A 25,814-nucleotide genomic window follows, 5' to 3' on the forward strand; every position below is an offset into this window, starting at 1 on the left:
AGTTGTGTTCTTGCTGTGTCTTCACATAGCAGAAGGGGAGGGGACACTCTCTAGGGTATCTTTTATAAGGGAACTAGTCCTGTTCATGAGGGCTCTACCCTCATGACCTAATCACCTCCCAAAGGCCACATCTACAAATATGATTACACTGGGAATTAGAGTTTAACATATGAATTTTAGAAGGACACAAATGTTTTCTCTATAGCATTTGCATATTTTGGATAACAGACCTTTATCAGATATTTCTTTTGCAAATATTTTCTCCTAGTCTGAGGCTTTTGAAAAAAATGTTTTCATTCTCTGAGCAAAAATTATTTAAAAAGTGGTAGTAGTAAGACCTGGTGGGGCTGTGTAACTTTACACTGTTACTTATACATCTCATACCCCACTATAAACTTCTAAATTGGTTAATTTTCTAAAAGTAAGTTTGATGATATTTATTAGAAATCTTTAAAATATTCATTCCCCTAAATCAGTGGTTCTCAACTGGGAGCAGTTTTGCCCCTTGGGGAACATTTGGTAATGTGTGGAGATGCTATTAGTTTTCACAATGGGTTGGGGAGTACTACTGTCGTTTAGTGGGTAGAGACCAGGGATGCTGCTCAACATCCTATAATTCAAAAGGGCAGCCCCCACAAAAACTAGGTGGCCCCAAATGTCAATGGTGTCAAGGTTGAGATACTATCTTAGACACAAGAGCTCTGAATTTACCCAAATAAATAATTGAATGCACCTAAAGATTTATTCATTTACTCCTTTGGAGAGAGCAATAAGTCATTAGTAGTAAAAATGGAAATGTATATACTCGATAAATTTTATAGGTATCCATCTTAGAAACACTGACACATGTGTGCAAAAAGGCACATACATAGATGTTCTTTTCAGCATTGTTTTTACCAGTGATATTTTGAAAATAACTGCAATGTCAATCAATGGAGTAATAGTTAATGTACACGCGTGCTCTGAAAAGCAGAGTTTCGGCCATCCATCTTCCCAGTACTCTTTTCTATGATTCTATCCTCCTGCGGGGTTCCTTCTTTGCTGTGGATGGGCTTGGTGGAAGAACGATTCCCAGAACTGGTCTCATCCTGTCATTTCCCAGTTTAGAAACCAGAAAGGACTGCTCTTTCCTCTCCTGCCGCTTGGTTGAGCCAAGAGGAAGCCACGTGGCCTAAGTCTAGCCAATCAGATGAGACATTAAATTGTGAACAGATTTAATGGCAGAGTGAGAGAGATCGTTAAGAATTAAATCTCTGAGTGGTGACAATTGTAGGTATATGTGGGGCAGAGGGGAGCTGACTTTTGGTCTCATGGTTCCTGCTGACAGTGCTGGGCTTCTTCTATTTCTCAATCCATTAGAAAAACTTTGGGTTCTGTTATTAAGAACATTGATGATAAGCCCTAGCAGCAGTTCTTTAAATAGATACGTTAGATCTCTGTGAGTTGCAAAGGATCCTAACTGATAAGCTGGAGAATTACATGCAATAGTTAAAAAGAAAGCTCGCCAGTACATATTAGTAAGAGGAAAATCAAGTTGCAGAATGTTCATTCACTTAAGGAATGTTTATTGTGCTTTTGCCATGACTAGTTTCTGTACTTGGAACAAGATAGACCTGGTCCCTGCCCTTGTGGAGCATTATTTAAGACAGCGATAAATTGCCTAATAATTGTGGGATGACAAATACTGTTTATTATGGCACGTGTTATATGGAAAAATTTACAGCCATTAAAAATAATGATTTTAATGATTGTAAATATGCTGTTTGTACTATATATATACTAAGTCAAATAAGACTTAAAATTATTAACATGTATGCATATATACATAATCACTATATATAACAAAACAATTTAAAAATTACATACATATGGACGGGTGTGGTGGCTCATGCCTGTAATCCTCCCACTTTGGGAGGCCAAGGTGGGCAGATCACGAGGTCAGGAGATGGAGACCATCTTGGCTAACACAGTGAAACCCCGTCTCTACTAAAAAATACAAAAAAATAGCCGGGTGTGGTGGCGAGTGCCTGTAGTCCCAGCTACTCAGGAGGCTGAGACAGGAGAACAGCATGAACTCGGGAGACGGAGCTTGCAGTGAGCTGAGATCACACCACTGTACTCCAGCCTGGACAACAGAGCGGGACTCTGTCTCATTAAAAAAAAAAAAAAAAAAAAAAAAAAAAAAAAAAGTTACACACACACACACACAAAGTTGAGCATCCTAAATCCAAAAATCTGAAACCCTAACTGCTCCAGAATCCAACTTTTTGAGCACCAGTGATGCTCAAGGGAACTGCCCATTGGAGCATTTTGAATTTGAGATGCTCAACAGTTAAGTATATTGCAAATATTCCAAAATTCAAAAAAATCTGAAATTTCAGATAAGGGATGTCAACTGTATAGAAGCACGCACACACACAAAGTTTTTTTAAATTGCACGTAACCAACAGGAGATATACCACAATGCTGTCAAGACTCATTTCTGAATGTTAGAATTAGATATAATGTTTTATGTTTTCTAAATTGTGGCAACCTGTATATATTATTTTATAATTATAAATCTTATCATCTATAACTATGAAGTTACTTAAGATTTAGATAGTAAAGCATTTGAAATTTTTAAACTTCATTTTATACATAACTATATTTTTGAAATGCCCCACAATAGGAATATCCTAACTATATAAGCGAACACATCTATATAATGTATACATACAACATATATGCTATTGAGTAAATACAAATGTGCCTGTCATCTTACTTTAATACATTTTAAATTTTTAGAATCAAGTCAGAAGTATTTGTGGTCTATGCTACCCTGAATCTCCCTTTGCTGGTCCCTGACCTATTAGAAGTTACCTGAGAGAATGAGGGCAATAGCTGGACTGATTTATCTACTGATGCCAGGTTGGGAGGGGATAGCAAAGTGAGTGAGGTCAGCTGAGATAGGTGTGGTGTATCAGAAATTGACTGCATTTCTGGAATTATCTTTAAGTAGGCTTTTCATCTATCAGAGAACGCACTCTTAAATCTTGTGTAAGTATACTCAAGGTGGGATGTGTGGAGCTTCTAACACAATCTCTTTTGTTTGGGGGCAGGCAAGGTAGGGGCTCCTCTTGACATCAAGCTGGGCGCATTGAACTGTACGGCTTTCAGCATCCAGTGGAAAATGCCAAGGCATCCTGGGAGCACCATCCTTGGGTACACTGTGAGTCCATGGGCACGGGAGTTTCCTCAGTGGGTGTGTTGTGTGACTGTATGTCTTTCTCATCCTTGCTTTTTCTAGATATCTGTCCTTTCATATCAGTAACTGCCCCATTCTCCCTCCATAAAGCTAGAAGAGATGTCCCCCTTTGAAGGATATTTGTAAATGCCCTGAATGTCACATCACACCTGCATTACTCACTTAGGATCTATCCAGTCCTTTCTCTGTTCAGCTGTGGGAAAATATAAACTAAAAGGACATGGTTGTTGCTATTCAATTGCCTATAGTCAAATCTGGAGAATAAAGTATGAACATGGGAAAGAGGAAATCACTGTGGAATGTTATCAATAAGTACAAAATAATGTAAAGTAAGAAGGTGGGTAGGCAAGATGGAGGAAGCAGCAGAGAATGCATTCTTACCTATCAGAGGCTGCAAACTGGGCTGATACCTTTTCACCAAAATGTTTTCCTTGAATAGTGTTTTTAGAAATGAGTCAACTTTGAGAAGTCAAGATATTTCACATAAATGTTTGGAATTGTGAACTCTCTGGGATATGGGGAGAGCTGGCCACACTGGGTCCACATTCCTATCCACCTGCTGGAACTCAGCTGCTCATTTTAGATGAGCTGTAAGACCTCAGTAACACCCCAATCCCACCACCTGCTACTGTCTCCATTTCACCGAGGGACAGTAGCCATTGATAATGGCCCTCGTCCTATTGTTTTCTAAAAGTAGAGGAATACATCTCTGGACTCATGTCTTATCGAAAGTGAGAAAATGAAAGATTACCCGGGCGGCTCATGCATTTTGGGAAAAATAACACGAGCCACGTCCAGACCTCTGCATCTCACTTCATTGATATGTGTCTTCCTCCTGGACTCCGCAGGCTTCTGAGTTTGCAACACCCCCCACCCAACCCAAGTAGGTCTGATGTGTGTTCCCGCAGAACTAGTGCACGTGACATTAGGCGACGCACCTCAGAGCCTGCTGCCACTGTGAGTGTAATTACAACCTTTGATCTTACACAAGCACGGGCTCTGCTCTCACCAGGGTGTCTGCATCTTTTCAAGGTCTTTTACTCTGAGGTTGGCGCAGATAAATCCCTGCAGGAGCAGTCGCACAGCGTGCCTCTCAGCCGGGACATCCCGACCACGGTGAGTTTCTCCATCCTGGCAGCCTCCTCAAAAGCACGTGGGCGCTATTCTGGGGGATTGCTGATTTGGTGTGTGTGCTACTGTACATGTGATAATAACTAATGCTTCTAATAGTCCTTTAGGATTTCCCAATGTCATCCAAGTACATTTCCTCTGAACCATGCCAACTACATCTCTGAAAAACAGGCATCTGACGAAAGAGTCCTGGTGTAAATGCTTCCATCCTGGACTCCACCCTATTTTATCATGCAAGAAAACTGCCACCTTACAGCTGGTTTTTCCCCTTCTTTTCTTCATAAAGTTCAGTTCTGTTTTTTTTTATCCCAATAAAAGCTTTATACATAAATATGACGCATTTGTATCTTCCCAGCTGCCTGAAGACACAGTGCAGAAGAAGAGGATGTAATTTGAAACGTATATTTAAATGGTCCAAGTTGTTTATTTATTTTTTTTCAAGCCCAGCACCCCGTCCTTCCACTAGCCAATTGTTGGGTCCTCATCTATTTTCTTTTGTTTCTCCTCAAGGTCTCTTAAGTGAATTTTAGGCCTTAGGCATCTTGTATTTTCTTTTCTTTCACTCCCCTCCCTCATTCTGCCACAACCTCAGGCTAGAGCCTTTTGAATTGCTCTACAAGGAGTTAGCACCAGTGCTCATAACACTATTATAATGGTGGTGGTGGTGCTAGCTCCTATTTGATCCGTGCCTTCTGGTGGCAGCACCTGACAAACAGGCAGCACCTGTTTGTCATCCATGATAAGGAACTATCACTTATTGAGCATCTGTTACCTGGCAGCCACCACCCTTTGCTTTACATTTACTTTGCCACTTACTCTTCACAACTATCCTATGACCTCATTTTATGGACAAGGACGCTGAGACTTGGAGAGGTGAAGTAACTTTCCTCAAATCATACATTAGTGAGTAACAGCATCAACTGTAAACTCAGAGCTGACTGACCTCTGAGCCCCAGCCCTTGCTGGTTCTACCAAAGCTCTCATGACTCAGAAGGAATAGATGCACATTTCCAGCTTGCTTTTATTTTGTATGACATGCATTTAAGCTCAAAATAGACTTTTGCTTAAGCATCCAGCATTGGCCGCAGAAGCTGTCAACCTCAGCCTCTATAGTTTACTCTGTCTGAAGAGAGGGAGATGGGTTGGAACTTTCAATAAGCTCATTAACCTCACCAAGAAGCCTGATTGTCCCTAGTAGTGTCCCCAGCCACCCCAGCCTGGTGTCCTGCAGGGCTTACTGCTTGACCTGGAACCCAGTTCAGGTATGAAGAGTGACACAAGACTTTGAGTCTAGACAGTGCCTCTGAAATTGATATCCTGCCCATCATAGAACCTGGGCTGAAAATTGGCATCTCTCTGAAGGTCACTGCTGTATAAACCTAAAACAGGGCTGGGAGGGAGACCAGCACTCTGGACTTTTAGGCCTGTTTCTTCCATTTACAGGTTGGGTAATGTTGGTCAGAGTCACTTAAACTGTCTAAACCTCAACTTTTTTTCCATGATAGAGGTGTAATAATTATTCTCTTGTGAGGACCAAATAAAAGCCACGTGGGTGGTAGTTATCATTCCCGATGACTTATATGTTAAATACATTCTCTCCATTATCAACATCTAGGCATTAGAGTACGCTATCAAATTCTGCATTTGATCATCTTGCCAATTTTGACAAACTTGCATAGGGGCCACTCTATGCTCAACATAAGACAACACACAGTCCCTGTTTGGGGGCAGCTTTCAGTCTTCTGAAAACCACATCCACACAGATAAAACAATTAGGGAGCAACGTAAGATCAGATGTCATTATTAACATGCTGCTTAGTAGACAGGGTTTGAAGAGTGAGAGGTGAGTGTGGGAACGAGTGGTCAAGAGGTGAAAGTTGGGACTGAGGACTGAAGCAGGAACTTTCTGGAAAGGCAGACTCAAGGGAGGGACATCCCAGTTGGAATGGTTTGAGCCCAATGAGCATGAATGTGTCCACACATGTCTCTCTCTCTCTCTCTCTCTCTCTCTTTCTCTGTGTGTGTGTGTTTGGGGGTAGGGAGGGTTGGGGGTGGGGAGAGTTGCAGAATAAACAGAATGAAAAGAGGAAATCATGACTACACATAAAGGCAGTGATTCAGCAAGGGAGTGGGAGGAGTCTGATATAGCAGAATGTGTCCTGGATTCTGATGGACTTGTGTTCATATTTCTGCATTTCAACAAAACAGCTGCTTAACCTTACTAGGTCTCAGTTTCCTCATTGACATAACAGGGATCCCAAAAATATCTATATCATAGTGTGTCTGTGGTTCCCAAACTGTGTGCCAGAGTGCTCCAGGGCTCTGCAGCAGGCTTACAGGGGCACAGTAGAATATTTAACATTTTTGAGGAAAACAGCAACATCTGTGTGAATTACTGCATTAGTCCATTCTCATGCTGCTAATAAAGGCATACTTGACACTGGGTGATTTATAAAGAAAAGAGGTTTAAATGACTCACAGTTCTGCATGGCTGGGGAGGCCTCAGGAGACGTACAATCATGGCGGAAGGCACCTCTTCACAGGGCGGCAGGAGAGGGAATGAGTGCTGAGTGAAGGGGGAAGCCCCTTATAAAATCATCAGCTTTTGTGAGAACTCACTCACTATCACGAGAACCGCATGGGATAAGCCACTTCCATGATTCAGTTACCTCCGGCTGGTCCCACCCTTGACACATGGGGATTATTACAATTCAAGGTGAGATTTGGGTGGAGACATAGAGCCAAATCATATCAACTGTTATTACCAAGGTGTTTGGATATAACTACTTAATAAATGGGCATTTCTTTTGGCATTGAGATGCTATAAATATTACTGACACACTAAGGGTGGCGAGAACAGAGAAAGTTTTAGGAACTCTGTACTATATCATATCATTCTATAGATAAAGATGTGAGTTATAAGGTCATGATTGTAGAACCTTCAGCATGATACCTGGCACAGAATGAGAGCTTAGTAAGTGGTCAGTATGATTCATACTGCAAAGATGTGTGTTTGCTGCCCTTGGCTGTGCATGGCAAAAGGGGCAGGTGCTGTACAGATTTGTTTTATTCATGCAAGTTTTTTGTTTTTACTCTTCATGTTGCCTCTGTTTTTTCCCCTCTCCAGGGATAACCTGATCATCAGGCAATTTTTGTAAGCATGTTTTAGAAAATTTAAACACCTGTCCCAACCCAGGATTCAGGGGATCTCTTTTCACAAAATGTTGATTTTCCTGCATCTCCCTCTTGCTGATTAAGGCTCAGTGGAGAGTGCCTAGTTCTAGTGTAAGCACAGACAGCTGAATCTACAAGGTGAATTTTTAATCATTTAGAGGAAGCCACTTTTATCCTTGCATGTACTTCTTCATCTCACACAGCAGAGTAGGGTTAAGGGGAACCTCTCTGAAGGTTGAAGTAATTTAAGCTCTGGTTCAAAAGTAGGTGAAACAGATTGAAAAGGAGAGAAAATATTTAACTAGTGAGCACCTCTCTGGAAGTAGCTCCCGCTCCTTTTACCTCCTCTTTTCTCACTCCCTTATTTCCTCTGACAATTCCAGATTGTGTTTTCAGTAAGATAGGACCGATAGATTTGGTTTTCTGGATTGAATACCAAACTGGGGAGTGGATTGACAAATGATTAATCTGATTTAACTGATAAAATGACCAAAATACCCTGGCTGATAATGTGGAGTTGGGCTGCATTGTTTGATAATCTGCCTTCTAGAAGCTTCCAATTTGGCAGCATTTCAAGCCCACCTTATCTTTTTCTTAAAATAATACCCTCCAGGTTTCCTCCTGGAAAACAAAATAGTAAAACAAATCAGGGCAATTTGGCAAATTTTTTAGAGTTAGAAATAGATAAGGATGTTTAGGGTGGTGGTCTTTACACTTTTTGATCATGCATACCATCAGTTAAAAATATTTGAACATGCACCAATATATGTATATTTATGTATTTATAAATTATACATATGCTACTGTACTAATATATTATGTACATTATAAAATCTCACAGAATTTTAAAGGAGGAGATAAAACAGAAATAGAGAGTTCTTGTGTTTTCTTCTGGCATCTCAGTGGGTTGTCTTGCTGTCCCTGGGGATGCACCACCACCCTGCTTTAGAGTCCACTGATTGACCCAGAACTTAGAGAGAGAAAACTTAACCAGGAATCAGAAGACTTGTTCCTGCTCTCTCATCAGAGCAAGGGTGACCTGAGGTGAAGTCACTGAGCTCTTCTGAATTTCTCTTCAACTGTAAAATGAAGGGATGGGGCCGGGCGCAGTGCCTCACGCCTATAATCCCAGCACTTTGGGAGGCCGAGATGGGTGGATCAGGAGTTCGAGACCAGCCTGGCCAACATAGTGAGACCCCATCTCTACTAAAAATACAAAAAAAAAAAAATTAGCTGGGTGTGGTAGTAAGCGCCTGTAATCCCAGCTACTTGGGAGTCTGAGGTGGAAGAATCACTTGAACCCTGGAGGCGGAGGTTGCAGTGAGCCAAGATTGTGCCATTGCACTCCAGCCTGGGCAACAAGAGTGAAACTCCATCTCAAAAAAAAAAAAAAAAAAAAAAAAGGGATGGACTAGCAATGATTCTCAGCTGGGGGTGCCTTTGTCCCCTCCTGGGCATTTTGGTGGACAAGCATCAGGGATGCTAACTTTCCTGCAGTACATAGGACGGATCCACGTAAGGAAGATTTGTCCAGACTCCAAAGCTAATGCTGCCCCTGCAGCAAAGCTCTGGAAAATAACTTCCTGTGACCACCCAGAGAATAGAAATCCCTACAACTCCTCCCTCCACCCTGCTCTGCACAGCCATCCTCAGCGCATTGGAGGAAGGATGCTTGGAAGATAGCACTTTTCTCTTTCTCTGGTGCCTTCCACTGGACGATGCTAGGTGGTCCCAACTCTCACTAAGGCAACTGAGGCCTAGCCTTGACTTGTAGGGTCAACTGTGAGGTTGAATCCAAGTTTACTAGCTATTAATGAAGGTTGTTTTAGAAGAATTATAGACCTTCTGTGTTGAATCTTTGGCCCAGAGAAGCTAAGTGGCATCCCCAAGACCACACAGCTAGGTTAGCAGCAGAACCTGGGTCTCCTGGCTCCCAGTCCAGTTCTCTACTCAATTCATGCCTCCTCTCAACTGTGCTCATCTGAACTAATGAATAAGACAGCCTCTAGCCTTATTTCTGAAGCCAAATGATGTGTATTTCAGGCAGTAGGAGGAGAAAGAACAGCAGCATGTAAGGAGGTAAAGGTGAGGTCTGAAATCAGAGTCAGAGACTTCAGAACAATTCAACATGATTTTGTCAATGCAGAGTGAAAAGTATGTAGTGAAGAATAGCCTTGCTGGGTGCGGTAGCTCATGCCTCTAATCCCAGCACTTTGGGAGGCCGAGGTGGGCAGATCACTTGAAGTCAGGAGTTTGAGACCAGCCTGGCCAACGTGGTGAAACCCCGTCTCTACTAAAAATACAAAAATTAGCCAGGCATCGTGGTGCATGCTTGTAATCCCAGCTACTCAGGAGGCTGAGGCAAGAGAATCACTTGAACCTGGGAGGCAGTTGCAGTGAGCTGGGATCGCATCATTGCACTCCAGCCTGGCCAACAAGAGTGAAACTCTGTCTCAAAAAAAAAGAAGAGTCTCATCTTTTCTTGGGCTCTTCTTACATGGTAACCCAGGTTGGTTTTGTATATTGGGTCATGTATTAGATAGATATTAGTCTAGCAGGCCAGAAACTCAAATTAACAGTGTTTCTAATGATATGTGCATTTACATTCCCCCCGATGGAACTTGTCTGGATGTCACCTTCTGGTGGCTTCACTTGATCAGAGAGCCAGGCTCCTTCCAACTCAGTGTTCTACCAACCCCTTGTGCCCTCCTGCCCATGGTCCAGAATGGCTTACGCTGTCACATCCACACTCTGGCCAATAGATAAGGAAAAGAGGAAAGGAAACACACTCCTTCCTTTTAGGGGAGATCTCAAAAGTTGGTGTCAGCATTCTCACTCACAACCTATTGGACAGAATCTAGCCATAGGGCCACACCTGGAGGGAAAGGAGGCTGAGAATGTAGTCTTTGAGTGGCCCAACTGAAATATGAGGACTCTATCATGAGAAAGAAGAGAATGGGATGAGTCATCCAGGTGACAGACTGTGAATGGAGGGAATGGAAAAGGCGGTTGAACATGGGAAAAACCAGGTGCCCGTTTCAGAACTAGTTAGTGATGCTGTGTCTACGAGTCAGGTGATTAGAACTATATAAAGTTTCATGAGGGAAATCAGACCCACGGTTGCCTGCAGTTATATAAACTCTCTGAATACAGTCTCATTGTCTGCAAAATGGAGACAATAGGACTGATCTCTTAGAGTTGTTGTGAAGACTAAAGGAAATAATGGTGTACAGAGATTTTATGAATTCCAAAATGCTATATAAATGAAAACTATAATGATGATAACAATTGTAAGATGAAAGTTTGTTGTTCTGGCAAGCTGTGAAGAAGGTAAGAGTCCTGAAAGTTGCCCTAGCTTTCTCACTGGGCTCAGTGACCAGCCTTGCTTTTCTCTTCTATAGATGTGAATTCACTGCTCGCATGAAGCCTCTCAACAGCGGTGTTGAGCAGACAAAAGGGTTTTGCATTTCAGAAAGAACTAGGCAAACACAAAATAGGGGTATTTTGTAGCAAAGCACTCAGCTTCACCCAAAAAATGGTGGGGGAAGGGCCTGGGGGAGACTGTTGAGGTCACTCTGGCCTCTACTCCAGGAAAACAATTTCCCCCACTCTGTTTCTCACTAACTTGTGGAGAAATGAAGCTCAGGAGAGATAAACATCTTGACTTGTCTTCAGACTTCCACAAGGCAACGAAACAAAGCAAAAGACTGTTTCTGTACTTTGAAAAGAGCATGTTCAGCATCTGCCCTAGTTTGATGCAAGCCTGAAGTGGTGATGGTAAGACCTTTAAGGACAGAAATACAAAGATTTATGGTGTGTGGTATTTTACTACAAATTGCAAGGATTATCACAAGTCACAATACATTGAGGATTCCATTTGAGAGGAGAGATGTCAGGGGAGGAAGTGACAGTGAAATCGCTGAATTCAACATGTTTCTGTGGCCCTTACTGCTCAGTCCCCTTGATTTTCACCTTTATGCCATTTTCCGGAGTGTCAGTGCAGAAAAAGAGACAGACGGGAAACAGCCGGCTTCTGGGAAGGTCACCCTCTACTCCTCAGAATGCACCCAAGCTGAAGGTAGCACTAATCTTCCATATCCAATAAAGAGTTCCAGTAGTTTTTAATCTATATATGGAACTACAAATAGGATTTTGCTTGGTTTTCAGTGGTAACATTTAAATTTCTGATACATTAACTTCCGTGGTCATAAAGTAGTAATAATCTAGTTTTCTGTGATTATGGTAAGTACTGTTTGTTGTTGATTTAAACATTATTTAATATTTTTTGTACATGTACTGGCCAATTAGAACTTGGGCATTGGTGTCAAATGGAGAAGGGCTCAAATCCCTATTTTGCCACTGACTAAATCTTGAGCAAATTGTGAACTTTTCAGGGCTTAGGTTTTCTCCTCTGTAAATGAAAACAAGAGTGATACCTACCTCACAGAACTGAAGGAAGAATTAAATAAGGCTACATATAGCCTTCTTTCTCTTTGTTCCTGAAACAGAGAAAACACCCATCACTGGTAATTAATGGTAGCTGTGCTTGGTATTGAGCTATAGCTACAATACTCTCTGGATCCACATCACCACCCACACTTCATCCAGCATCATGACTTCCCAGGAGTAAAGAATCCCAAAGCAGAAGTCTGGGAGAGTGCTGTGTTGGTTCGAAAGTGTTTCTGCTTCCATTAGGAAAGCGTGGAGCGTTAGTCGGGAGAGGAGTGAGAACAGAGGGTTGGATCCACCTGCTGCCTCCAGTCTCTTAACCACCAAACTTGGCGTGAAACCTGGAGACAGAAGGTGAAGCTCAGGAGCACAGATGCAAGGACGTGGAGCCGGAGAGGGGATCTGAAGGCAGGTCCACATGTGCAGCAGAGGCCCCTTGTGAAGCCACATGTAGGATGGAGTGGAGATGGGAGGGAGGGAGGGAGGGTGGGGCAGACTGAAGACCCAGGCAAGGAGTCAAAGGGGTGGGAACTCAGGCACCGAGGTGGAAATGGGACAAGGGAGCAGGTCTGAAAGGCATGGTGGGGTGGCTGGAAGGAGGTGGGCAGGAGAGTCAGTCCTGTCCCTGGAGGTGCTAATCCAGGGCCTGGGGCAGGGGTACTGATGCTGTGAGTCAAGATGCAGGGCTCAGTAGTATCAGCTGGCTTCTTGATGAGGTCATCTGTTTACATGAGACATCTTGGCTTGATTTCTTTCTTTCATCATTCATTAGTTCATTTATTCATTCATCAAGAAGCATTGCTTGAGCATTTGCTAGATGCCTGGTAACACTATGCTAAGCTTTGGGATGCCAGAGGAATAAGAACTTGCTTACTGGCTTCAAGTGGGTGGGGACAAGGTGACAAATCAACTGATAATTAAAATACAAGGTGAGTGTTGCTCAGATTGAGGTGCACCAAGGACACCAGGACAGCCTAGAGAAGGGGGACCTAACCAGACTGGGGCGGGGCCAGAGAAATGAGGTAATGTCTCAGCTGATCTGAGTCATGAAGAATGAGTAGGGGTGAGCCAGGCAGGAGTAGGGAGGACATTTCATGTAGAGGGAGCAGCAGGTTCAAAGGCCCAGAGGCATTGAATGGCATAAATTTGAGCCCTGCCAAGTTCTTAAGTATGACTGGAATGTAGAATGTAAGGAGGGAACATGGTACGGGACGATGCTGGAAGGATAAACAGGGGGACATGACATGCTCTTCTGAGGGGTTTTAAAGTATGAAGTATGTGATCAGATTGCGGATTTAGAAAGATAACTAGCATAGCACTGTGGAGTCCAGACTGGAGGTACAGGCAGGGCAGCACTGGTGGCAGAGGAATCAGAGCCCATTGTCATATTTATGAGGACTTGGTCTTCAAGGGCTGTAAAAATGAAATGACAGAAACACATTCAAGTGATATGAAAGAGGTGGAATCTGCTGCATGGGTAACTGATTAGATGGTGGCGAGGGGTGTAGGGTGGACTCATAGAGGAAAGCATCAGGAATTCTGGCCTTGGGTAATGGTGGGGGGGGGGGGGCAGGAGAGAGAGAGAAGGCAAGCAGTGAAGCTATGTTTTGGTTTGGTTTTGGCAGAAGGAGGAATGATTAGTCGAGCTTTGGTTGTGTTACACTTGGGTTGCTTGGTAGTCTCTGGGTAGAGATGTTCAAGAGGCACTCCATGACTGGAGACCAGGAGGCAGGCCAGAGCTAGAGGTGCAGAGTTGGAAGATGTCACCCTGAAGGTGGTGCCAGAAGCTAACAGAATGGAAGAGGAGCGTACTCAAGCAAGACTATGAGGGAGAAGAGAAGATGGTGACAGGGTGAACTCCTGGGAAAGAGTAATCCTTACAGGTAGCAGAGAAAGGGGGGTGGATGGAGAGTATTGGAAATGAGCAACACGAGAAGTAGAAGGTGACCACAGAGGAGCAGAGTCATGATTTCCAACGGAGCCAAGAGATTGAAGAAGCAAGGGTGGACAATGGTGTTGAAAGCTGCAACGAGTCATTAAAGACTGAGATGCACCCACTGGATTCACTACAGAGTTGTTACAGTGTCTTGGTAAGAACATCTCAATAGGTTTGTAGTGAGAGTGGCCAGGTGGGCGTAAGTTCAGGAGTAAATAGGAGGTGAGGCAACAAAGAGAACTTCAAGAAGGTTGCCTCTGAGGAGAGGATCTAGGGGTGCAGATGTGGTAGGGAATTACTGTTTTTAAGGTGTGAGAGTCTTGAACATAGTAAATACAGAAGGATCAGAGAGTTACTGTTTTTAAGGTGTGAGAGTCTTGAGCATAGTAAATACAGAAGGATCTGGTAGATACTGGATCTAGGGGGATCAGGACAATAAGAGGAGGGGGAACAGATGGGGCAGTTCAGGGCCTGAGAGGTGAGCCAAGCCCTAGAACAGCAGTTCACAAACCTGGCTGCACATTAGAATCACCTGGAGGGCTTTAAACAAATAGATGCCTGGTTCTGTCACCTGTAGATTCTGATTTAAGTGGTCTGGAGTGGAGTTCAGGCATCGTCATTTAGATCAACGAGTGATTCTAATGTGTAATCAGGGTTTAAGAACTACTGTATTAAGTATTCAGTAATTATTTGTTGAATGCTTTAAAAAATCATAGGGATGCCCTTAATTCTTCTTAGCAACAATTAATGTTCAAACATCTGCAAAAGAGGTTGTGAAGAAATTATAAGACATGGTCCCTGCTCTCAAGTTGCTTATAATCCCGTAAGAGAAATAGTAATAGTTTTAAATAAATACATTGTAAATGTGTTAAAGTAGTGGCACAATTTTCAGTAGGATGAGATCACTAGGCCTGTGTGGTCAGGGAAGGTGTCAAAGGGAGAGCTTGGCCTTTGGAGTAGTTCGGGAGCCTAGGTAAGCAGAGAAGAGGAAGGTTCCCACATGCCCAAGACAATAGTCATGACCACTCATTTCCTGAGCACATCTTCCATACTGGCTACTTTACACACAGTATCTCAAATGTTATAATCATGCAAGATGGTTATATGTCACGCCTATTTTACAGAAGAAGAAAGTGAGGCTTAATGAATTTAATATCAAGGACACAGCTAGTAATAAGTGGCAGAATCAGGATTCAAGCCCAGGGCTGGTTGACTACAATGACAGTGCCCTTTCCACTACAATGGGCTGCTGCTTCCCACCAATCAGACCCAGGCTCCCAATTACTGTGTAGCACTGTAGCTTTGGGGACACACCACTTTTGCCAAAGCTCAAGGTGGAGAAAGCCCTCTTTGGCTGGGGCTTCCTGCTCAGGGCCCTTTGTGCAGGGGAAGTACAGACACACACACACACACACACACACACACACACACACACACACACACACACTTTTAAGAAAGTCTTCCTGGTAGTTCTAATGCTGTTTAAAATTTGAGAACTAAAATTCCAGTCCCTACTTTTTAGGTACAAATCAAGACCTCAGTGTGCAGCTGCAGCTATTCCCCGAGCATCTGAAATCTGCAAATGGAAAGAAGGAACTGGAGAATTCCAGCCTTGGAAAGAATCATCACCTGCCTTCCAGCAGCCTGTACTTTAATCAAAGAATTCTGATGTTCACAGTAACATTTGCTAGTGTGAATGTATCCAGTTCTAGGACCATGGATAGATTTCAATAAAGGGCCATCCTCCAGTCTTGGAAAATATGTCATGGTCATTTTTTTCTTGGCAAAGTTTAAAACTGGGCCAGTCCTAGAAAAAGCAAAACATTCTCTATGCCAAGCAATTTCACAGGGACCTCGAGATATAAACCTCATGGAAATCATACAATTTGCTCAAACAAATCTTCTGATTGTTGGCATCTTTCTTGTTTGGTCATTGACAGGAGGAAGTGATTGGAGACTTGAAACCAGGCACTGAATATCGTGTGAGCATAGCAGCTTACAGCCAGGCTGGCAAAGGGCGGCTGAGCTCTCCTCGGCATGTCACCACTTTGTCCCAAGGTAAAGTAGGTTCAAATTCGTTAATAGGTGGCAGGCTGCTCATGCATCCTTCATTCAGCAAATATCAGTAGGGACCTCCTGTGTGCCAAGCATTGTGCTAGGCTCTGGGAATTCAGTAGAGAACAAAAGCAAGCACAGCCCCTGCCCTCTCAGAACTTAGTGGGGTAAGTCAAGACATTCCCTCATTAGTGTGTAGTCACAGAGTGTGATAGGTGCTTCAGCACTGTAGGAACATACAACACAGGGATAAGGGAAGAATTCCCTGAAGAGATGACAACTAATGGAGATCTGACAGGTAAGTAGGAATTAAGAAGGTGAGGAAGGGGAGTGGGAGAAGAGATTTATAGGCAAAGGGAATGCAACTAATGTTTTTAGAGGTGGCACCAAGCTGGACAGTAGGGTACAAAGTTGGGTTGATGGTGGTCACTGCTGGCAAGGAGCTTTTTGTGGAAGGAGAAGCCAATGACAAATGAGTGACAGCAGCACTTCTTTTTTTTTTTTTTTTTTTTTTTTGAGACAGTCTCATTCTGTCACCCAGGCTGGAGTGTAGTGGTACAATCTTGGCTCACTGCAACCTCTACCTCCCGGGTTCAAGCGATTCTTCTGCCTCAGCCTCCCGAGTGGCTGGGTCTATAGGCACACGCCACTGCACCTGACTAATTTTTGCATTTTTAGTGGAAACAGGGTTTCACCATATTGGCCAGGCTGGTCTCAAACTCTTGACCTTGTGATCCACCTGCCTCAGCCTCCCAAAGTACTGGGATTACAGGCATGAGCCACTGCACCTGGTGACAGCAGCACTTCTAAGGACTGCACCGGAGGCTGTGGAGCACACGGGAGGGCACACTTCCTCTGCCCCAGCCTCACAGGCTTTCAGAAGGAGTCCTAGCTTTGGCCTGAGTTACAAAAAAATGCATAGGATTTTGCTAGGAAGAAAAGACAGGAAAGGTCTCCCAGGCAGTTGGAGTAGTGTGAACAAAGGCTAGGAGATGTGTGTGTCTGGATGTGATCAGAAACAGTGGTCACTTGAGGTGATGGGCTCATGGGTGACTCCTACCTCTTTACATAGAAGGGCATTTCCCAAATGACCTACCATTACTATGCATTCTGATTGTCAGGGGCAAAACACACAGAGAAAAGAATGATTGGCAGTGATTGTAAGCATTTAATTTTCCTTGAAGGTAAATATCAGTTCTGACAATACAAACACAGATGGAAGGCTGTTAGGAGTTGAGAATGTGATAGAAGGTTTTCCAGGAAACTTAACCACTGTGTGTCCCAGGATTAGTGACTGGGACATAATTCATTGGATTTGCAGTCAGGGGTGCAGCCAGGAGAAGGGAAGACCAGTCTCATTGATTCGAACCTCACACAGTGATCAAGTTGTGATTATGTTTTTGTATTTGTTTGGTTTGGGTTTTGAGGCTGTTCTGAACAGAGATATTTTGGGTATAGGAAGCACTCGTGCTGTTTATGTATTATATTAAACCTCTCCAACGGCTGAGACCACCAGCCTAGTCTAGTTGTATTTGTTGTCCCACCTAGATTCCTGCCTGCCTCCGGCAGCTCCCCAGCAGCCACATGTCATTGTGGTTTCGGATTCTGAGGTGGCCCTGTCTTGGAAACCTGGAGCAAGTGAAGGAAGCGCCCCTATTCAATACTATTCTGTGGAATTCATCAGGTAAGTCTGTATGTCACATTCAAAAGTCAAATGTGTGCCGGGCATGGTGGCTCACACCTGTAATCCCAGCACTTTGGGAAGCTGAGGTGGGTGGATCACAAGGTCAGGAGATTAAGACCATCCTGGCCAACATGGTGAAACCCTGTCTCTACTAAAAATACAAAAATTAGCTGGGCATGGTGGCATGCACCTGTAATCCCAGCTACTCAGGAGGCTGAGGCAGGAGAAACCCTTGAACCTGGGAGGTGGAGGTTGCAGTGAGCCGAGATCATGTCATTGCACTCCAGCCTGGGCAACAGAGCATGACTCCATCTAAAAAAAAAAAAGAAAAAAAAAATGTGTAGATGTCAGAATTCCAAGCCTGATGTAAGACAATGAGGAGAGTCACCTCCAGGTCTCTACCACGTGTATATTTAAGAGTGAACACAGGCTTGGAAGCCAGTGTATATACTTGGGCCAGTAATGATCCCCCACCTCTTTGTTGGTGGGTCGTCCGGTAAACCTGTCTGTATCACATACCTCTTCCTCATTTCCCTGGCACAGTCAGAGACTGTTCTAGGCTCTGAAAACTGCTGAGGTACCATTTCTGATAAGCCTGCCTACATTTCAAAGCATGAGCCTTGCCCTCCTGGCTTTGAAATATTATATATCAAAGTAAATATTTGATGATGCTGTTTCTTAGGAGCAGGGAAAAAATCTTTTAAAAACAAGGACAACCCATTGTTTCTTTCATGTCCCTATTGCCTTGGGACAAGTGTCTTGGTTTGGCCTCAACGTTTTTCTTTCATCTGCCTCTCCATTTCTTATTATTCAGCTTAGCAGAGGGTAGAGTGACTGGACATTTTTTACAGATATTAAAGCATTTATTCTCAAGTTAGTACTGCTACGTAATTTTAAAGAAATAGAGAAAGGAAAACAAAGGTCAACAGAAAGAATTCCCAGTCTAAGGTATTTCCTCTGAACTGTAGTTGCTGTTTGATTTTGAATGGAAGCAGTGGCTGGTGAGTGAGTCTGAAAACAATGCTTGTAGAGTTGGGATTCTCTACGTTAAAGGTGATGAGGCTTGTCTGAGGCCTGCTGCTTTCTGCATTCATAAAGAGACTGGCTCAGAACCTCATTCCTAAGGTTCTCTGAAACTGGGACAAAGGATTCTCCCAAGATTTGTTTAGCTCTGCTTCTGTGTCTTGACTTCCTAGCCTATTCCCTGGTAATGGAAAGCAGATATTTGTTTCTTCAGAGGTGAGGTACTGCACTGAATCTCTTTAATGCTTGAGTACGGAGCGTTTCACACAGGACTTGTTAAATTGCAAGTGTCAGAAGCGTGAAAGGAGAAGATGAGGCAGTAATGCATCAGCTCTTGTAACTGTAAAGTCCAGCAGCAAATCTAAATTCAGGGGAGGCTAGATCCGTGTCAATTCAGCAGTATGACTCCATGCGCCTCTCTGCTTTAGTGGCTTCACATTTAGATGACTTTTCCTATATGGTGGCAAAATGGCCACCAGGCAGTCAAGACCTGCAGTGACCAGCCTATCTCCCTAGGAAGGAGAGTAGCTTTCTCCATGGACCCAGCAAAATCTCAATATTTATTCTCATTGGCCAAGCTGAGTTCCCTTTCCATCCTTTGCACAAGTCACTGTGGCCCGTGTGGGGAGAATTCATTGACTGGTCAGGCACTGGTCATATTCCAAGCTCTGGAATTAACAGCGGGTTGTTCACTCAAACCTGGATTACGTGGATTGAGTATTCAAGAGGATTGGATCCTCAAAGGAAAACTGTGGTACAATTACTGGAAAAAAGGGGCACAGATTCTAAGAATTTTTTTTTTTTATAATGCCCACTGCAAAGCCCCGGAACAATGCTTTGCATTGAAGATAATCTACACCACTGCCATTGAACAGATTTTGTAGGCAAAACCTGGAATATCCCTAAAATAAAAAAGATTCTAATCCTGGTTCCAATACTGGTTAAATGTGCTACACTAAAAATCCTAAAACTTCAGCTTTCTCATCTATAAAACTTGGGGCAAAACTTAACATTTATAATTTACTTCCACAGATACATTAGACAACACCAGCAAAGAAGATGTAATACTTTAAAATTTTGAAAAATGCACAGTTCTGGCCAGGCGCGGTGGCTCACACCTGCAATCCCAGCACTTTGGGAGGTAAAGGCAGGCAGGTCACCTAGGTCAGGAGTTCGAGACCAGCCTGACCAACATGGTGAAACCCCATCTCTACTAAAAATACAAAACTTAGCCGGGCATGGTAGTGGATGTCTGTAATCCCACCTACTCAGGAGGCTGAGGCATGAGAATTGCTTGAACCCAGGGGGCAGAGGTTGCAGTGAGCTGAGATTACACCACTGCACTCCAGCCTGGGGGACAGAATGAGATTCTGTCTCCAAAAAAAAAAAGCACAGTTTTTTTATGTTTTTATGGTAGCCTGGAAGATAATCCGTGTAACCCTGAGCAAAGGTAAGCATTATTTATTATTGATTTTTTGTTCAAACACATATTTTTAAAATTTTCTCTATATCTATATAAGGTAGAAATGGCAGTTTATTAACCTTGTGTGCATGCCTGAAAGTAGAAGATGAAAGAGAGTCACTGGATTCAGACAGAAGAACTGGGAGAGAGTGCCGCCTTCTCTATTGGCAGCCGTGTGGCCCCGTACAGGTTACTTCCCCTACTGAGCCTTGATGCCTCTCATAGTGTGGAGTCCCCTCAAAAGAGAGCTGCAGATAAGGAATTGGGTGCAAATAATTTATTTGGAAGTGGGAATGAGAGAGTGGGGAGAATGAGACAGGAAAGGAGGATATATATAAGCGTGTGTTAGTTAAGTCACTGCTGTAGGCAATGGGATCTTCACTGGGGTCTTGATTCCATTGAGATCTCTCTGAAACCCACAGAATTCTTCTCACATTGACCATGAAAAAGGCAGGAGACATGGATCCACTTTGAGCATTGCCCCTGAGGGTATAACTCCCCCACATTTTATGATGAAGCGGGGAGTCCGGAGAGGTGAGGAGTAACAAGAGCACAGCATGTGTCTGAGGTCACATGCTGGCTGCAGGAGGCGAGTCTGAGCCCTCCAAGAACTGTCCATGCCACAGCTGCTGCTGAAATCAGAAGTAGGACAAGGGGAGGTGGCATGACCCCAGAGGCATCGGCTACAAACTCCTTATCTGTAAAACGTGGGCGATGACATCTTCCAGCCTTATAGTGTATGGTTAGGAGGATCAAGTGATATTCTTGAAAATATGGGAAAGAGAAAGAGCTTTGTGTAAGAAAAAGCTGTGTTGATGTTAAAAACCTACAAAAGTATAAGGTATATGTGGGTGTTATGTACAAGTATAATTCCAATTAAAATGCATTTTAACATTCAGAGCTCTCTAATATCTAATATCTAAGGGGCTCAAGGTCTCAAATTCATATATGTATACTTTGAGGCAGAGTTTCACTCTTGTCACCCAGGCTGGAGTGCAATGGCATGATCTTGGCTTACTGCAACCTCTGCCTCCCGAGTTCAAGTGATTCTCCTGTCTCAGCCTTCTGAGTAGCTGGGATTACAGGCACCCACCACCACGCCTGGCTAATTCTTGTATTTTTAGTAGAGATGGGGTTTCACCATGTTGGTCAGGCTGGTCTCAAACTCCTGACCTCAGGTGATCCACCCGCCTCAGCCTCCCAAAGTGCTAGGATTACAGGCATGAGCCACCACACCTGGCTTCTTATGTATATTTTAAAATTGTATGCCGTTCCAACCAACTGCTGATACATATTTATCTCTTTACCTTGACAAATACCTTCACAGTGTCTGGAAGGTTAGCTTCAAATTTAGAATTCTCGTACGTTGTTGAATTCCAAATGGAATATGGGAATATGGGAAGGCCCAGTCGCTTGTTACATCCCCTGTGCTAGGAATTCTGCCTCTATCTCTTCCAGAATTTGTAACTTCAGCCAAGTTATCCTTTCTCAGAACCCTTATTTCCTCCTCTGTAATATCAAGCAAATGCAACCCTCATTGCAGAGCTCTTGCTCATACTCCTCATAAAGTATCTCTACATGTAGACATTCAGTGTGTATCTGTTTCCATCCTACAGTACCATTATTTCCCTTTCACAAAAGTAGAAATTGAGACTCCATTGCATAAGTTACTTTGCCAAGATAAAATGACTGGTTGGGGACAGAATAAAATTAGAACCAAATTCTCCTGACTTCCGGCCCAGTGCTCTTTTTATGAATCCCCAAGTCCTTTCATGTTTGTGACCTACCTTCAGAGATGGAAGCTTAGACCCAGCCTGCCCAGAGCCCTGCTGGCTGAGGAAATGAGAAACCTCATCTTAGGCTGCTGTTTGATGTATTCCTGAAAGAAAGCCTCCGTAGCTTATTGCAGCATTTAATGTCTGGCTGCAAAATAAATCCATTTGTAAACATCTCAGAGCCTATCCCATTATAAGTGAGTGAATGTATGTTCAGAAAGAGCTTCCCTGGGCTCTAACTCTGAAACTGTAGTTTGTGTGTGCTACGTATGGTCTCAATGTTTATGTCCTCCACAAAACTCATACGTTAAATTCGAACACCCAAGGTGATAGTATTAGAATGAGGTCTTTGGGACGTGGTTAGGTCATGAGGGCAGAGCCCTCAGGAATAGGATTAGTGCCATTTATAAAAAAGGCCCAGGAGGTCTCTCACCCCTTTCACCATGTAAGACCACAGTGATAAGATGCCATCTATGAACCAGAAAGGAGACCCTCAGCCTGGGCAACATTAAAAAATTAGCCAGGTGTGGTATTGCATACTGTAGTTCCAGCTGCTCAGGAGGCTGAGGCAGGAGGATCACTTGAGCTTCAGAGATCAAGGCTGCAGTGAGCCATGATCATGTCACTACACTCTAGCCTGGGCATCAGAGTAAGACCCTGTCTCAAAAAGAAAAAAAGAAAAGAATGCAGACCCTCACCAGTCAATGGACCCTCACCAGACACTGAATCTGCTGGCACTTTGATCTTGGACTTCCTGGCCTCCAGAACTGTGAGCAATCAATTTCTGTTGTTTATAAGTTACCTAGTTTATGGTATTCATTATAACAGTCCAAAGAGACTAAGACAGTAAGAAAGGATGAAAGGCTTTGGGTGGGGGGTGGGGGGACCGTTGTCTTCAGTTATTTTATTTTCCCCAGAGAGGTCCATTTAATGTTTAATAGTGAATTCCTTTTTCTACTTCCTGTGTACAGAAATACACATGACAGGTTTCTGTGTGAGCCAAAAGGTCCTTATTATTATACATCTAAGAGGCAGGACTCTTAGATTCAGAAGTTATCCTCAGATTCAGATAGCTTAATGTGAAGTTCTTGTCTAAATTCTGTCACTGGAAGGTAAGGTTCCAGTCCTCTCTCTGTCTTCATGGTCACTTCTACATGGGTTACTCTTCTTATTTGCTATTCGATGGAGATAAAGATTTCAAAGACATTGTTAGGAGATAGTCTAACAAATTTTTTCTTTTCTTTTTTTTTTTTTTTTTTTTGAGATGGAGTCTTGCTCTGTCGCCCAGGCTGGGGTGCAGTGGCACGATCTCGGCTCACTGCAACCTCTGCCTCCCGGGTTCAAGTGAAATTTTTTTTTTTTTTTTTTAATATTCAACTAAACCAGGAAAGCTATCTCACATTTGAAATCCCAGCTACTCAGGAGCTGAGGCAGGAAGACCACTTGAGCCCAAGAGTTTTAGGCTACAGTGAGCTATAATTGTGCCACTGTATTCCAGCTCGGGCAACAGAGTGAGACCTCTGGTTAATAGAAGATTAATCTAAAAATTATGAGACCAGGGTATGGGAGTGCTGACTACTTACTTATTTGCTAGTTTTCATGATATTTCAAGTAGACCTTATGCATAATATGATGACATCTTGAGTCAAGGGCTTAGGACCAAGCAAATTTTTGTTCTTCATCCAGCTTCTACTACCCCCAAAATAGAGGACACCTCAGGTGTGAGCACCCTGAAGGCGCTCTCAGTAACTGCCTCAGAGAAGAGCTTGGTCTCAGGCCCAGGCAGAATAAAAGCTTTTAGATGGCAGGAATCTTCATGATCGCCCCCAAAGTTGGTCTGGAGGCTATTTGTTAGCTTTCTTTGTAGCCATAGATTTTTAGAAAAGATCTGAAGAGGCAAGTTCTGAGTAAGCCTTCAGGCCGTAACATATTTTGCAGTGTTTTAAACACTTTTACTTGCTTTTTTAAAACACAAAAGCCATGTGTTTGAGGTGAAGGAGAATATTTCTTTTCTAAAGTGACACTGAAAATTTCTTTGGGGGCAGCAATGCTTAGTGTTTATTAAAATAAGAACCAAGCATAAATACAGCTACGTATGTTTTGAAATATCTTGGCTATAAATATCTGAGAAACCTTCCTCCTTCTGCCTAAGAATTTCCCCAGGGTAAGTGCCTTTCTCATAAGCAAATAATATATAGTATGGTGGCAATGAAAACCAAAGACCTGGAAAAACGTTCCTCATCACTGAAGTTCCAATTGGGGTGCCATCCTGTCGTATACTGTCTATCGAGTTGGATAAAGGTGAAAAATAGTTTTCATTTAACTTGCCTACAGTTTTTCTGAAGGTGTCACCTTATTGGCTAAAACTGCTTCAGAGCTTTGCATTGTTACTTGCTGGACAGGGCAGGCTAAAGCTCAGCAACGGTTGTTTTTAGTTTAAAAGTCCACCATTGGCCAGGTGCTGTGGCTCATGCCTGTAATCCCAGTAATCCCAGTTCCAAAGAGGCAGATAACTTGAGGCCAGGAGTTTGAGACCAGCCTTACCAACATGGTGAAACCCCATCTCTACTAAAAATACAAAAATTAGCCGGGGGTGGTGGCACATGCCTGTAATCCCAGCTACTCGGGAGGCTGAGGCACAAGAATTGCTTGAACCCAGGAGGCGGAGATTGCAGTGAACCTAGATCACCCCACTGCGCTCCAGTCTGGGCGACAGAGTGAGACTCAGACACACACACACACACACACACACACACACACACAAAGTCTACTATTGGCTTATTTTGGGTACATGTGAAAGTTCAGAACATGTCTGTGTATGCTTTAGGGATTCAGGTCAAGAAACATTGATCTCTAAATCTCAATGTAAGATATTTATATTAATAAGTGAGAAGGAGCAATGCTTCCCTTCTTCTTCCTTTCCAACTTTTCTGCCTAAATAATTCTCTGGTCCCTGGCAGATGCCTTCCATAATAAGACTTGAAGAATTCATCTTCACACAGGGCTGCTTCTAGGTGGATTGCAGCACCTACATATTGGTTTCATTTGAGAATTTCAAGGTCATGCAACCTGGGTGGGTTTTTTAAAGTATTACTCGCAAATTGATATTTTTGTTAAAAGTCATCTCTCCTTCCATCTCATCATAGACTTCCATATTCTGTAAGTAACAAAGAAACTTAATTAGTTTTCTCACAGGAAGTGACCCTGCAAAGGCTGTTACTGAAATGAAGATCAAGTCTGGGATTCAGAATGGAAGCTGAACAGAGGATGGATTTTCTTTGAACAGTTGTAAGGGATGATGTGATTTGACTCATGGTCAAGGTCAAAAGCTGTGAAGGTTAAAGGAGTTTCTCATTCAGAATTGAGGCTTATAGCCTGATTTATGGTATCATCTCTTGAGGTTTTAAGTGTGTACAAATGTGGAATCAGAAGAGACAGTTCTGAACCAGCCTCTAAGCCTGGCGAAGTTGCTTGATTCCAGTCCTCAGTTTCTTTCTCTGCAAATTAAGGCATGCTGGATATGTGACATCTCAAATCCTGTGACTCTGCTCATCTAGTATCAAGATGTAGGGGAGGCAGTATGGACGGATTGAGTAACACACAGGCTCTGGCTGGACTCCCTAGTGCAAACCTTGTCTCTACCACTTCTAAGCTGTGTGATCTTTGGTGGGTTATTTAACTTCTCAGGGCCTCAGACAACAGAATGGGGATAATAATTTACTTGCCTCATGGGGTTATTATGAAATTACATGAGTTGACACACATGAAATGCCTAGAACAGCACCGAGCCCTTAGTAAGTGCTCAATCAATGCCAACTATTCCTATATGGCTTTCTCAATGGGTCTTGTCTGCTTTCCTACGTAGCCTGCTTGTTCCTGGC

The 25,814-nt window shown here is 43.2% G+C and overlaps 1 protein-coding gene across 4 annotated transcripts in view; it reads left to right on the plus strand.

Moving 5' to 3' along the window:
* Positions 1-25,814, plus strand: part of EGFLAM (EGF like, fibronectin type III and laminin G domains) — a 201,040-nt gene that overhangs the window by 77,057 nt on the left and 98,169 nt on the right. For all 4 annotated transcript variants that reach the window (XM_030927902.1, XM_030927904.1, XM_030927901.1 and 1 more), the window contains exons 2-5: positions 3,099-3,208; positions 4,277-4,360; positions 15,875-15,992; positions 17,538-17,673. In XM_030927902.1, the coding sequence (XP_030783762.1) occupies positions 3,170-3,208; positions 4,277-4,360; positions 15,875-15,992; positions 17,538-17,673 (377 nt within the window). In that variant the 5' untranslated portion in view covers positions 3,099-3,169. The remainder of the gene's footprint in view (positions 1-3,098; positions 3,209-4,276; positions 4,361-15,874; positions 15,993-17,537; positions 17,674-25,814) is intronic.

This window comes from Rhinopithecus roxellana, chromosome 3, assembly GCF_007565055.1.
Source record: "Rhinopithecus roxellana isolate Shanxi Qingling chromosome 3, ASM756505v1, whole genome shotgun sequence".
Classification (NCBI taxonomy): Eukaryota; Metazoa; Chordata; class Mammalia; order Primates; family Cercopithecidae; genus Rhinopithecus; species Rhinopithecus roxellana.